Source organism: Hippopotamus amphibius, chromosome 1 (genome assembly GCF_030028045.1).
Source record: "Hippopotamus amphibius kiboko isolate mHipAmp2 chromosome 1, mHipAmp2.hap2, whole genome shotgun sequence".
NCBI classification, from domain to species: Eukaryota; Metazoa; Chordata; class Mammalia; order Artiodactyla; family Hippopotamidae; genus Hippopotamus; species Hippopotamus amphibius.
Window position 1 is genome coordinate 118,371,585 of NC_080186.1, and position 15,297 is coordinate 118,386,881.

At 40.3% G+C, this 15,297-nt stretch overlaps 1 protein-coding gene and 2 pseudogenes across 2 annotated transcripts in view; 2 read left to right on the plus strand and 1 right to left on the minus strand.

Annotated features, from left to right (window-relative positions):
* The window catches only part of DAP3 (death associated protein 3), a 34,185-nt gene that overhangs the window by 9,742 nt on the left and 9,146 nt on the right, over positions 1-15,297 (plus strand). Inside the window, exons 2-4 of one of the 2 annotated variants that reach the window (XM_057726082.1) lie at positions 2,559-2,759; positions 11,244-11,295; positions 15,063-15,185. In XM_057726082.1, the coding sequence (XP_057582065.1) occupies positions 2,701-2,759; positions 11,244-11,295; positions 15,063-15,185 (234 nt within the window). In that variant the 5' untranslated portion in view covers positions 2,559-2,700. The remainder of the gene's footprint in view (positions 1-2,558; positions 2,760-11,243; positions 11,296-15,062; positions 15,186-15,297) is intronic. The other variant, XM_057726089.1, reaches the window with a different exon arrangement.
* On the minus strand, positions 3,836-4,318 carry LOC130848137 (developmental pluripotency-associated protein 3-like; annotated as a pseudogene).
* On the plus strand, positions 9,017-9,869 carry LOC130848127 (40S ribosomal protein SA-like; annotated as a pseudogene).

Sequence of the window (15,297 nt, forward strand, 5' to 3'; positions counted from 1 at the left end):
GACTGCCAGGGAATTCCCTGTCTTACTTTCTTAATGGCATCCTTTGAAGCAGAAATTGTTTTAATTTTGATGAAGTCCAAGTATCTATTTTTATTTTTGTTGCTTGAGCTTTTGGCATCATTAAGAAACCATTGCCTAATCCAAGGTCACAGAAATTTACTCCTATATTCTAAGAGTTTTACAGTTTTAGCACTTTCATTTAGGTCTGTGATCTATTTTGAGTTAATTTCTGTATGTGATGTGAGGTAAGGGTCCAATTTCATTCTTTTACGTGTGGGTATTCTGTCCCAGCACCATTTCTTGAAAAGACTGTTCTTTCTCCCGTTGAATTTTCTTGGCACCCATGTTAAAAATCAACTGACTGTAACGTGAGAGTTTATTACTGAATTCTCAACTCTGTTCCATTGATCTGTAGACATATGGGTCAGACATATATGAGCTATAGGCATATGCTAATACCACACTGTCTAGATTACTGTAGCTTTGTAGTAAGTTTTGAAATAAGGAATATGAGCCCTCCAACTTTATTCTTTATTTTTCAAGGTTTTATACACTATTCTGAGACCACTGAATTTTCATATGAATTTTGAGACCAGCTTGACAATTTCCATTAAAAAGCTGCTGGGGAAACTTCCCTGGTGGCACAGTGGTTAAGAATCTGCCTGTCAATGCAGGGAACACAAGTTTGAGCCCTGGTCTGGAAAAATCCAACATGCTGCGGAGCAACTAGGCCCACGAGCCACAACTTCTGAGCCCAAGTGCCACAACTACTGAGGCCTATGAACCTAGAGCCCATGCTCCACAACAAGAGACGCCACCACAGTGAGAAGCCCACGCACCACAACAAAGAGTAGTCCCCGCTTGCAGCAACTAGAGAAAGCTTGTGTGCAGTAACAAAGACCCAACACAACAGAAAATATATTCATTAATTAAGTAATTAATTTTTTTTTTTTAAAGCTGCTGCTGACTTCCCTGGTGGCGTAGTGGTTAAGAATCCACCTAGCAACGCAGGGGACATGGGATCGATCCCTGGTCTGGGAAGATCCCGCATGATGCAGAGCAGCTGAGCCCATGCACCACAACTACTGAAGCCCACATGCTCTAGTGCCTGTGTGCCATAACTACTGAGCCCATGTGCTGCAACTACTGAAGCTCAAGCTTCTAGAGTCCATGCTCTGCAACGAGAAGCCACCACCCTGAGAATCCCACACACCGCAACAAACAGTAGCCCCTGCTTGCCACAGCTAGAGAAAGCCCATGTGTACAGTAGCCCCCGCTTGCCACAACTAGAGAAAGCCCATGCATTGCAACGAAGACCCAACGAAGCCAAAAAAAAAAAAAGGCTACTAGGATTTTGTTAGGTAGTATTTGTTTAAAATAGAATTGATGTTAGTGAGTGAGCTGTGTTCTCAGTGAAACCATAGTGTTACAGAATAACAAAATAGTTGCTCTTGAAAATATAAAATCTAAAAATGATAGATGATAGTTGCAGAGTATTGATGAGTAATATAAAGGACTTGTATGATTATTGCTTTGAGAAACAGAAGACATTTACCTAGAAAAAGAAAAAAAGGGGGACATAACCTTTAGTTTATTGCCTGGAAGGCAGCTTGTAAAACCAAAGAGAAAGATTGGGATAGTGGATGAAAGTGACAAGGAGACATTTCACCTCAGATTGTGAAAGAACTTTCCATAAAAGCTGAAAACCAGGCCTCTCACCTTCTGAGATGGCCCACATTCTGTCTGTGGAGTGTGTTTGTCCCTAAACAAATCCACTTCTTACCTATCACTTTGTCTCTCACTGAATTCTTTCTGCGACGAGACATCGGAACTTCATTAAATCCTGAGACCAGTCTTTGAGTTCTGCAGGAATTAAGGCGCCCACCCTGGTGGAGAAGGGAATGATGTTGACCCACATGACTTCAATCAACTAAAGCTTGGACTCTGTCAACTATGGTGCCAACTGTATGCTGACTCCTCCTCTGCTCAGACCCCTTCGTGAACATGCATGTACCCTTAGCCTGAAACTTCCCCAAGTTTGCTGTTCAGGGAGACATTATTTTAGGAAAGATCCCCTGTGTCCTCCTTAGCTTGCTGCAAGTAATAAATCTTTCTTTTTCCTGGAAAAAAAAAAAGCTGAAAACCATGTGGACTGCTTTGTGAGTTCCCCATCAGTGGAAATGCTTGGATACTTGGTAATTGGCAACACAGTATATGCAGTGGCTAATGGGGAAGGCTGCAGTGTCAAACATAGGTTTGAATTCCAGAACTGTCACTTTTAGGCTATGAACCCGCGAGCAAGTTAGTCTATTCATCCCTGTTTTCACATGGATATAATAATATCTACTTCATAGGATAGTGTTGTGAGACAGTGCCTATAAATTGCTTAACATGGAGCCTGTTTCTGAAAAATACTGTTGTTATTATTAAGATCATTGTAGCATTAATTCAGTTCTGAAGTAGCTCTGAAGAGTTCAGTTGTTGAACTAGATCGCCTTAACCTTAAGACTTTATGATTCTCTTCACATAGAAATCTGTACACAAATGTTTTATTGCAGCTTATTAGTAACAGCCAAAACCTGGAAACAGCCCAGATGTCCTTCAGTGGATGAATGGTTAAACAAACAGGCACATTCATACCATGCAATAGTACTCAGGATGAAAAGAGCAAACTATTGATGCGTATAACATGCAACCCAGATGAATCTCCAGAAAATTATGATGAATGGGAAAAAGTCGATATTAAAAGCTTGCATACGGTATGATTTTATTTACATAACATGCTTGAAATGACAAAATTATAGAAATAGAGAACAGATTAGTGGTTGTCATGGGTTAAGGAATGGGAGGGTTGTGGGAGGGAAGTGCAGGAGGCTATAGAAGGGCAACATGAGGGATCCTTAAAGTGATGGAAATGTTCTTTATTTTGACTATCAATGTCAATATCCTGCTTGTGATAGTGTACTGTAGTTTTGCAAGATGTTACCATTGGGGGAAACTGGTAAAGGATACATGAAACATACATTATTTCTTTTAGTTGCATGTGAATCTGCAAATATCTCAATAGCAAATGTTTAATTTAAAAAATAACCTGTGATTTTTGTGACCACTGAAGTGTTAGCATATAATCTTTGGGATACCTTTCTAAGTTTGATACAGGCTTTTTCTGACTTCGTTTTCAGTGTACATTTGGCCTATGTGAGATTTTTTTTTTTCTTTTTGAAGAAAGAGGGCTCTAACACTAGCCAAAAAGTTTCATCAGAAGAGTGACAGAACTTTAAATACAATAGTGAGTAAATGTCCCTTCAAATGTACCTGAAAAAGCTTCAGATGGTTTAAAGACTAAGGAATTATTTGTCTCTGGAACACTTTAAACTAAGTCTGTGATTGGAGGGAGAGCTCTTCTTGCTTGGAATATTAGAAGTAGACAATGGGTAGAGTCTCAGAATGATGACTGTTGAACAATATTAAAGAAGTGGTTTTTCTTAGTTACTCAAATAAGTCTCAGATTTTAATAAGATCCTCTATAAACACATTTGTTACTGAAAATTGAAACAGCACATCAAATTTTTACTATAATTCAACACGCTGTTCTAACAATGCTGGGGCCAAGCCACCCAAATTCTTCGAGTTCCTTCCACACAAGTTAATTTGTTTCACAAAGTGGAACCAAAGTGTATTCAAGTCATTCAAATGCAAGGTAGAAAGGACATATCAGAAAAAAAAAAGACACGGAACTTAATAGGCTATCAAAATATTGGTACACAATCTTTCCCAAGCTGCTTCATAACGATCCTAAAATTACCAGCAAGAAAAAATAGTTCAAGAATAAGATTTATGGCTCATTCAATTCCATGTCATAATGACTGTAATACTTATTATTGTAATAATTCTCATCACTATCCTCAGAAGGCTCTCTATGAAACCGGCAAAAACAGCAGCTACATCTAAATCTTTGCACTCTTGATCATGTCTCAACATCATTCTGTTATGGTTCTCTTTGAGAGTCAGACTGAGGAACTCCTTTGCCATTGTGTTTTTTAATAGATTGAATCAGCCATTCCATCTTCTCTTTCCGATTAATTAACACAGTCCTCACCCCTCGCCTGTAGAGTATGTTTTCACCAAGTAACCGTCCAGTAGGTTGAGGTAGAATAAGTGGCAATTTGATACTGGGGTTGAGCGTCAGGTTACTGAGGTTCTTTATTAACACCTCAGATGTAGGTTGAGAGGCAACTGGAGTTGCCTGGGAATTTTCATCTATGGACATTTGAGGAGGCTCCGGGGTCCAGTTTGGGTTAACCTCAGATGAATCCATCAGGAGACTTTTCACAGCTTGAAGCTCCTCTTAGATCTTTGGGTTCAGGTGGAAGGTGATGCTTTAGACTCAAATTGCTACAAAGTAGTCTGAAAGAACTAAGAAAGGGAGAAAAAAATCGAAGCTGACACACCTAAAAGTGGAGGTTCCGTTTCCTCTTAAAAACTACAGATAAGCCCTAAAGAAGTATTTTAATGATATCTTTGAGAATTTTTTTCTTCATCTTTATTTCCTAGAAGGCTTGAGATAATTTAATTTTAACCGTCTGTCTTACTTTGTTATTTCTTTTTTTATTGTGATAAAATATACATAATATAAAATTTACCATCTTAACCATTTTTAACTGCACAATTCCATGATATTATACATTCACATTATTGAGCAGCCATCACACCATCCATCTCCATAACTCTTTTCATCCTGTACCATCAGTCACTTTTAATAGAATCCTGTCCTTTATCTGCCTTCCAGTAATAATGTGGTTAATTTGTACTCTGCAAATCAGCATCCAAAGGATATGAAAAAACTGAAAGAAATCATTACTCAGTTTTTTCATAGTATTAGTGGTGTTGAGCCTTTTTCTTGCAGTCCCTGATTTGTATATGTCTTAGAATGTAGAATGAGCAAATATTCCATTCTTCTGCTTTCATTGGTCTGTCAATAGGATTTTTTCCTACTTACAGGTATTTTAAAGGACATGGAAAACGAGGTTTAGTCTGGGTTGCCTGCTTTGAGATCAGACTTTTGAGATTCACCCCCGCCCCTTTATTTTCTTAAAGTATCTTCTCTTAATCTTATATAAGCTGTGTGTGTGTGTGTGTGTGTGTGTGTGTGTGTGTGTGTGTGTGTGTGTGTGTGTGTGTGTGTGTGTGTGTATCCTTTACCTTTAAAGCAGTACTGCCCTGGTGGAACAGTGGTTAAGAATCCACCTGCCTTCCTGACTTCAAACTATACTACAAGGCCATAGTGATCAAGACAGTATGGTACTGGCACAAAAATAGAAAGGAAGATCAATGGAATAGAATAGAGAACTCAGAAGTAAGCCCAAACACATATGGGCATCTTATCTTTGACAAAGGAGGCACGAGTATACAATGGAAAAAAGACAGCCTCTTCAATAAGTGGTGCTGGGAAAATTGACAGCAACATGTAAAAGAATGAAATTAGAACACTTTCTAACACCATACACAAAAATAAACTCCAAATGGATTAAAGACCTACATGTAAGGCCAGACACTATCAAACTCCTAGAGGAAAACATAGGCAGAACACTCTATGACATACATCAAAGCAACATCCTTTTTGACCCACCTCCTAGAATCATGGAAATCAAATCAAGAATAAACAAATGGGACCTCATGAAACTTAAAAGCTTTTGCACAGTGAAAGAAACCATAAACAAGACTAAAAGGCAACCCTCAGAATGGGAAAAAATAATTGCCTATGAAACAACGGACAAAGGATTAACCTCCAAAATATACAAGCAGCTCATGCAGCTTAATACCAAAAAAGCAAATAACCCAATCCACAAATGGGCAGAAGACCTAAATAGACATTTCTCCAAAGAAGACATACAGATGGCCAACCAACACATGAAAAGATGCTCAACATCACTCATCATCAGAGAAATGCAAGTCAAAGCCACAATGAGGTATCATCTCACACCGATCAGAATGGCCATCATCACAAAATCTGGAAACAACAAATGTTGGAGAGGGTGTGGAGAAAAGGGAACTCTCCTGTACTGTTGGTGGGACTATAAGTTGGTACAGCCACTATGGAAAACAATTTGGAGGTTCCTTAAAAAACTACAAATAGAACTACCATATGATCCAGTAATCCCACTCCTGGGCATATACCCAAAGAAAACCATAATCCCAAAAGAAACTTGTACCATAATGTTTATTGCAGCACTCTTTACAATAGCCAGGACATGGAAGCAACCTAAATGCCCATCAACAAATGAATGGATACAGAAGATGTGGCATATATATACAATGGAATATTACTCAGCTATAAAAAGGGATGAGATGGAGCTATATGTAATGAGGTGGATAGAACTACAATCTGTCATACAGAGTGAAGTAAGTCAGAAAGAGAAGGACAAATATTGTATGCTGACTCACATATACGGAATCTAAAAGTGGTACTGATGAACTCAGTGACAAGAACAAGGATGCAGATACAGAGAATGGACTGGAGAACTTGAGGTATGGGAGGGGGCGGGGGGTGAAGGGGAAACTGAGACGAAGCGAGAGAGTAGCACAGACATATATATACTACCAACTGTAAAATAGTCAGTGGGAAGTTGTATAACAAAGGGAGTCCAACTCGAAGATGGAAGATGCCTTAGAGGACTGGGGCAGGGAGGGTGGGGGGGACTCGAGGGGGGAGGAGTCAAGGAAGGGAGGGAATACGGGGATATGTGTATAAAAACAGATGATTGAACCTGGTGTACCCCCAAAAAAATAATTAAAAAAAAAAGAAAAGAATCTGCCTGCCAATGCAGGGGACACGGGTTGGATCCCTGGTCCAAGAAGATCCCACGTGCCTCAGAGCAGCTAAGCCCGTGCACCACAACTGCTGAGCCTGCACTCTAGAGCCCATGAGCCACAACTACTCAACCCACGTGCCACAACTACTGAAGCCTGTGCTCCTAGATCCCGTGCTCCACAACAAGAGAAGCCACCGCAACAAAGAGTAGTCCCCACTCGCCACAACTAGAGAGAGCCCGTGCCCGGCAGTGAAGACCCAACGCAGCCAATTAGTCAATCAGTCAATAAAAGCAGTAGGAAAATGTTGAAGGGTTTTAAAAGCAAGACTTCAGTGGAAAGGATGGATTGGAGAATTTTCAAGGATGGAGGCTGGTAGACCCAATGTTGTAATATGGATACAAGATGGAAGGCTGGTCACATTTTCCTGACCAGCATTTCCTGTAATGTCTAAAACATAAAGCAATGGCCTGGAAGAAGAAGTAATGACCTCAGGACCATGTCACCCACTCTTTCTAGGACCCGACCTCCCTCCAGAGCTGCAGCCCACAGCTGTCTCATATTAGTAGCTGTACCAGGACACATTGAGAAAATCCGGGGAGCAGGGTTGGGTAGGCCAGATACTGTTGGAGTGGCATTGGGGTCATGAGTAGTTTGTGAGTTGGGAAGGTTAAGGTTGGGTGGAGGGCTTAGAGTCAGAAATCAGCTGATGTGGAGGGTTAGAAGTCATGTGGGAGTTAGCTGGTCACAGATGAGAGAGGACAGTGTTGGAGGCAGGGAGTTGAAGGACTTGAAATAGGGGAGAATTGAGAAGAACTGGGGTTAAGAAAATTGAGCTGGTCAGAGATGGTGATGTTGGGTGCCAGGTGATGGTGGGTTATCAGGTGGAGGTCGATGCTGGGTAGTGTTGGGCGCTGGGTGGTGGTTGCCAAAACTACCTCCAGGGTCTGTGATTTCTTAGGAGGACTCAGAGGTCAGCACATAGTCGTACTTACAGCTATGATTTATTACAGCAAAAGGATACAGAGCAAAATCAGCGCAGGGAAAAGGTACATTGGGCAAAATCTGGAGGAAAGCAGGTATAAGCTTCCAAGAGTCCTTTCCAAGTAGGATCACATAGGACACACTTGATTCCTTTAGCAAAATGTTGTGACAACACATGAAATGTTGCCACCCAGGAAACTGTCAACAGAGTCTCAGTGACCAGGGTTTTTTACAGGGGCTGGTCATGTAGTCATTATCTGCCTAACATGTACTAAAATTCCAGACTCCCAGAAGGAAAGCAGGTGTTTAACATAATCCGTGTTGTTTGTGTAAATAGCTTAGGCACAGCGACCCACTTTTACTAGTTCTGGGAGTGGTGGGAACTCTCCTGCAATCCAAGTTCCCAGACACCAGCTAAGGGGCAACCTTGCAGGAAGGCCTTTCTAAGGATAGCAGTCTTAGACTTGTTCTTTTAGCACTTTTCTGCACAGTTGGATTAGGCAGCAGGTGGTGGTGGTGGGCATTGGACAGTGTTGGACAGCAGTGGAGTCAGTGTGAGGCAGAGCTGAGGAGAACAGATAAACAGGGCATAGAGGGGACCTCCACTCTTCCTGTGGCCTAGTAGAGTTCATCTTCAGGCCTGGGCACATGCCCACAGCCACCACCTTACTCCACAGCAGCAACCCTTCCACTAGCATCCAGGAGAATGTTATTAATAGTATTTTGCAAAACGGGAGTTCCAAGGGTTCCAAGGCCAAGTAAATTTGGATTAAAATGAAGTTTCTTTACTATAATTTTCCCCAAAGTTTTTAAATATGTAGATATGTATATATATTGTAATTATTCAAGAAATGAATAACTATATAGCATTCTCAAATTTCTTTGGCCAGAGGACATCGGTACATTTTATGACTAGTCAGTATTCACCAAACTCATGGGAACTGCTGCTCTAGAACTTCTGGTTTTCAAATGCAGCAAAGGAGCCCTGGAATCCCACACGTAAATGGGAGGCAGGCCAACAGAGACCATGCCAGTCTTGTTCACCACTGTATCTCTGTATAGTGTGGGCACGTGGAAGCACATCACACATTTTTGGATGACTGAATTAAGGAATGCTTTGGCATCTTTATTAAAAAGTAAACTTGACTATTCCGCACTACCCAGACGGGTCCATATGGCATTTTTCTGGATTCCCATTGTAACTTAAAAGGAAACTTTCACCATGTCCAGAGCCCTTGATGTCCTGCAAATGAAGGAGGATGTCTTCAAATTTCTTACAGCTGGAACCCACTTAGGTGGCACCAGCCTTGACTTCCAAATGGAACAGTACGGTATAAAAGGAGAAGTGATGGCATCTACATCATAAATCTGAAGAGAATCTGGGAGAAGCTTCTGTTGGCATCTTTGTGCCATTGTTGCCATTGAAAACCCAGCTGATGTCAGTGTCATATCCTCCAGCAAGCTGTGCTGAAGTTTGCTGCTGCCACTCCTATCGCTGGCCGCTTCACTCCTGGAAACTTCACTAACCAGATCCAGGCAGCCTTCCAGGAGCCAAGATTTCTGGCGGTTACCGATCCCAGAGCTGACCACCAGCCTCTCACAGAGGCCTTGTACATTAACCTGCCCCCCATCACTCCGAGCAACACAGACTCCTCCACATCATGTGGACATTGGCATCCCGTGCAACAACCAAGGAGCTCACTCAGTGGTTTTCATGCGGTAGATGCTCACCCAGGAAGTTCTGCTCATGCATGGCACCATCTCCCGTGAGCACCCTTGAGAGGTCATGCCTGATCTCTGCTTTTACAGAGATCCTGAAGTGTTTGAAAAGAAAGAGCAGGTGGCAGCTGAGAAGACTGTGACCAAGGAGGAGTTTCAGGGTGAGTGGGCCGCTCCAGCTCCTGAGTTCACTGCTGCTCACCCTGAGGTGGCAGACTGGTCTGAATGCAGGCAGGTGCCCTCTGTGCCTATTCAGCAATTCCCCCCGGAAGACTGGAGCGCTCAGCCTGCCACTGAGTGCAGCTGCCACTGCTCAGGCTACTGAATGGGTAAGAACAACCACTGAGTGGTCTTAAGCTGTTCTCCCACAAACTCAGCATGGAAAGAAGTTGATGGGAAAATAAACAGTTTCTAAGAGAGAAAAAGTAAACTTGAAAACTAAAAGAAGATAGAATTCAAAGGCGTTTGTGTCATCTCTTAACTGTACTATAAGCTCTGTTGGGTCAGGGACGGGCAAGTTTGTTCACCATCTTATTCACAGGCCCTGGCACCTACTAGGTGCTCAGTAACTGTTGAATAAATGGGTGCAGCTCTGTTGTTTTTGTTGTTGTTACTGTTGAATAAACGGTGCAACACTGTTATTATTGCTGCTGCTTTAAAGATTCTGGATGTAAGAAAGGTGAAAATTATTAGCCAAAATGAAGTAGGTGATGACCTGAAGAGTTATTTTAGTTCTGCTATGTACTAGTGAATATTCATAGTTACATTTTAAGTATTTTAAACATTTTTTAGCTTCCAGATGATTAGGGTTTTTTAGGTAAGTACTTCCAACACACAAATGAATAAATATAACACACATGGTGTAAAACTAATGAAGCAAATACTCGTATATGTATTATCCATCATTTGAACTAGATCATCTCAGTGTCTTTGTGTCCCCTGCTCAGTCTTGTCCCTTTACCTCTTTCCTCAGGGTAAGCGTTATTCTCCATGTGTGCTTGTCATTCTCTTGCCTTTCCCTTTCAGTTTTACTACACGTATGTGTCTTCCCCAAATAATTACGATTTATATTTTTGAGTTTCATATAAATTATATCATACTGTATGTTACAGTTTTCACTCAGTTATTCATTTTTGAGATCCATCTATGTCATATATGTAACTGCAGTTTATTCTTTTTATTTTTGTATGATTTTCCATTGTATGACCTCTGTTTATCCACTCTTCTGTCCATGGACATTTGGGCTTTTTACAGTTTTTGGTAATTCATATTCTACTACTGTGAACATTGTGATACATATTTCCCATATATGTGTTTTTCTAAAATAAATACAAAGGAGTAGAATACGTGGGTCGTAGACATGTACATTTTCAACTTTACAGATAATGTCAAATTTGTTTTCCAAGATACTTGTATTTATAATTCCATTGACAGTATGGGAAACTTCCCGATACTTCACAGCCTCTTTAACATTTGCTGTTGTCGTTCTCATTTTTCTCAATATGATGGTTGCAGATGATATCTGAGTGGTGGTTTTAATTTACATTTCCCTGATTTGTCATAAGGGTCAAACTTTTCGTGGGTTTACTAGCCATTTGTATTCCTTTTTCTGTGAAATGTCTATTCGTGTCGTCTCATTTTGTTAATCAATTTAAAGGCATTATTTATTCTACACACTAATCCATTGTGCAAATATTGTGGCTTACCTTTTCACTTTTTTTTTTTTTCAGTGCAGGAATAATGCTGAAAGGAATGACAAGTCTTATCTCCAGGGTCCATAAGGTGAGTCCTTACTGACCCAAAGTGCTTTGTGCAAAGCATCTTTAGGTGGATTTCTTTTCTGGATTGATTGTATCCAGAATAAAATGCTCTGGGGAACTTCAGCTGACTAGTTTACACTCAAAAGAACGGTCACCGTTCCATTTCTCTGCCGTACAGTTCACTCCCAACTGCCCTAAATATCCAGTAACAGGTCTTAGTAGAACAGTTGTGCTTGGGAATTTACCCTATCATAGGAGAATTAACATTTTTTTAAAGTAAATAAGCTTAAGCACAGTTATCTTTATTAACTTTTATTATTCTCTAGTTGGGTTAATGACTATCATCCCTTAATGAAGTACCTAAAAAAAAATGTTACCAATTTCTGATAGTTGATTAAAATAACAAAATCATACATAAGAAAGACCATTCTGTTGCTTTACTTCATTCTCATTTATTTAGCAAATAGTTTTTCAACACCTTCCTTATGGCAGATATTCAGGTTTTAAGATGACTCATTTCACTAACAGTGGTTACTATTTGTTGGGCATTCATTATGTGCCAGGCACTGTGCTAAGTGCTTTATTTCTCTTAACCTTCATCATCAACCCCTGAGGTAGATAATATCTTTGTTTCACAGATGCAGATATTGAGGATTAGAAAGAGGCTAAGTAACTTGCCTGAGGTAACACGCTGTGAAGTTGTTGAACCCAGACTAGATACCAGGTCTGTCTGACTTCAAAGCCTGTGGCCTTAACCACTATGCTGTATTGCATTTTATGGTCCATGTTTTCTTGAGGACCTCGAAGTCCGCTGGTGGAATCAGGAATAAATGATTGTCATAGTATGGTGAAGCACCTAACCTGGATCAGGAGGGTCCAGAGGAAATCCTCCCAGAGTTGAGTCCTGAAGGATGAGAACTGAGCTGGAAGGGCTTAGTCACTTCCATCTGATCATTTAATTACAGATTAGATTTCCTTAAAAAGAAGCCTTTTTTTTTTTTTGCCGGGATTCATGATAAACATATGTACATAAAATAACTCATTTTTATAAAACAAAATGAAAAAGCAAAGATCAACAAAGGGATGGATTCTGGCCTCAACTAATTATACAATTTCTTCCTCCTTAGTGGCAGACAAGAAGGACCTGAGTCCAAAGTGCAGAGGAGTGTCAGTGAGAAGATTTTATGCTTTTTGTAGATTGTTTTAGAGTAACCTCCTTTATTGGCTTACGAATGCTCTTCTTTCAAGAACTGCATGATTTTCGTTATGGAACTGTGCAGAGGCAGTTGTACATATGGTTGTTTTCCCTGGAAACAAGAGACTAGCTGGGTGATGCCATGTATAACACTAAGAAGTAAGGAATCCATTTTGCTAGCTTTTAATTTGCTGTAAAAAAACATTTAACTAAAAAGTCATAGGTTTCTTGTAGAAGTAGCACCACCTTGTGGCCCTTGAATATCTTTAATTTTCCACTTGACTGCTACTTTATATTTAGATATATGATGCTTTCTCTCCAGTAGAATTGAGAAAATTGTATCAGTAGTAAGGTGCATTGTTCAGATGCTGTGCTGAGGTAACAGGCCTGGAATACTCATTGGCTTAACTGAACACGTGATATTGTTTGTGTTGTGTGTATATGTTTTGTTTTACTCTTGCTGTTGCTATATTTCCAAAATGGTTTACAGGCAGGGAATTCTCTGGCAGTCTAGTGGTTAGGGCTCCGCACTTCCACTGCAGGAAGCATGGGTTTGATCTCTGGTCAGGGAATTAAGATCCCGTATGCTGCATAGTGCAGCAAGAAAAAAAAACAAAAGTGTTTTACAGGCAAATTTGGGAGGGGATAGACATAGGGATGAAGGTTTGTCATCTTGGGATGCCATCTCAGCATGTAGATTTTAAGGTTGCCACAGCAGGAGAAAAAAGAGAATTTATACCCACTCTTAACTGGCTCTGACTAGAATTGACCCGAGTTATTTCTATTTATAGCTCATTAGCCAGAACTAATCACGTGACCCCAATCTATCTGTAAGGGAGGCTGGGAGATATAGAGTTTTTGGATATGCGATAAACATTGCTGTCTCTGTGTTCTCAGACAGGGTTGGAGCAACTGCGTTACTTTACTCTGTTTCTTCATATTAAATATGCAAATTCTGGTTCAGAGGTTTATATGTGCAGTTCACGGAGTTGCAGTGCAGTGCCGTTTACTCTCACTTAGCTGGATGCTTTACATACTTCCCTATCACATGTCTCTAAGAAAGATTTTTTACTCCAGGGGCACAAGTATGAAGTATTTGTGGTGACTTGGGTACTTGGAGAAGGAGATACAAAGATGAATAAAACTTAACCCCTTCTCTTCCAAGTGTGTGTGGCCTAAGATGGGAGGCAAACTTGTGTGTAAGATAACATGATGCAATAAAAAGGGTAAAGATTTTGGAGTCGGACAAACTTGGATTTGAATTCTGGTTTCATCACCTACCAACTCTGTGACTTTAGACAAAGTTATTTAACTTCCCTAAAGCTTGATTCCTGTCATAGTAAAACAGCATAATATTCTATCTATCTTCTAGGATTCTTGGCTCAAAAATAGTGTACATTACACTGTGTTGCCTAGCACTTTATGGGCACTCAGTTAACAGAAGCCATGGATGTAGTTCAAGGCAGAGTAAAAATGCATGCAATACAAAGAAAGTGCTATCAATAGAGAGGGAAAGATAATTGCTTTTGCCTGGAGGTGTCTGGCAACTCTTCACAGAGGATATGACATTTGAGGTGAGTCTTAAAGGGTGAGTAAGATTTAAATAGGGCGAGAGGGAAGCTGAAGTAGAATGAGTGGAAGTGTAAAGGCATGAAAGTGAATAACATGTTTTAGCATGGTTGGCTGGCCACAGTATCAAGTTTGTAAAGGAGTAGGACTAGAAATGTAGGTTGAACTTACAGCAACGGCCTTAATTGTCATGGTAGAGGACTTTGAGACTTAATTTGACGTTAATAGAGAACCATCCAAACTTTTTGATTAGCTGAAGGTTAAACATATTTGGGAGGACAAATCTTTTGGATTGTGAAAGATGAAGTGTCAAAGATTTTTTTTTTTTTTTTTTTTAACTTGCACACAAATTCTGTTATCCTTAAACTCAGCTTGGAAGTTCTCCAGTTAGCATTTTCTCAGATTTATCTCCTGAAATCTCATCCTCTTCCCCAGCCCTTCTCCAGTTCTGAGGTTTCCATGTGCAGTTCACTGACTTGCCTGTAGAGCCATTTATTTTCACTTAGCTGGATGCTTTACGCACTCCCTCATTACGCGTCCTTCATGAAAGATTCTTTATTTCAGGTCACAGCTAGCAAGAAAATTGTTGCAGGGAGTGTAATTATACCTATCAAATAGGAACATTTCACTAATCCCCTAATAACTGAGGTGACTAGGATTACTAGACAGCTGGGAATGGTACAGTTCTGGCCACCGTCCATCACTGTGGGCAAGAGCATTAAATGAAGTTTCCTGAGTTAGGTTGTTAATGGCTGAGCTATGCTCCTCCTGAACAATCTCTAACTGAATTGTTTCCATATGGGACAGAGCCCAGACATAGCAAGACACGCTGGAACAGATTCAGGGTATGAATAATGTGATTGGACTTAGAGAATTATAAATAATAACAAGGATCTGTTTTACATAAAACTAAAATGCATGTTAGTGATATTTTTCCCTGTTACAGATATGGCTTAAAACCTCAGTGTTGTAGCAAACATAAAAAGCTTAATAATTGTAAAACGCTAAAATGGTTTCTTTTATAGTTGGACCCTGGACGTTTTTTGCACATAGGGACCCAGGCGCCCCAATGCCTTGCTGCTCACCTGGATAACCAGGTTCTGGTTGAGAGTCACAGAGCTGTTTCCCGCACCAGTGAGAATGACCCGGTGAGTTGCTAATGTGTATATGGATTTTTTTCAGGGCTTACAATTTGTATTGCCGTCATTTTACATGTAAGGAAAACTGAAACCGAAAGAAGCTGAGGAGGTTTTTACATGT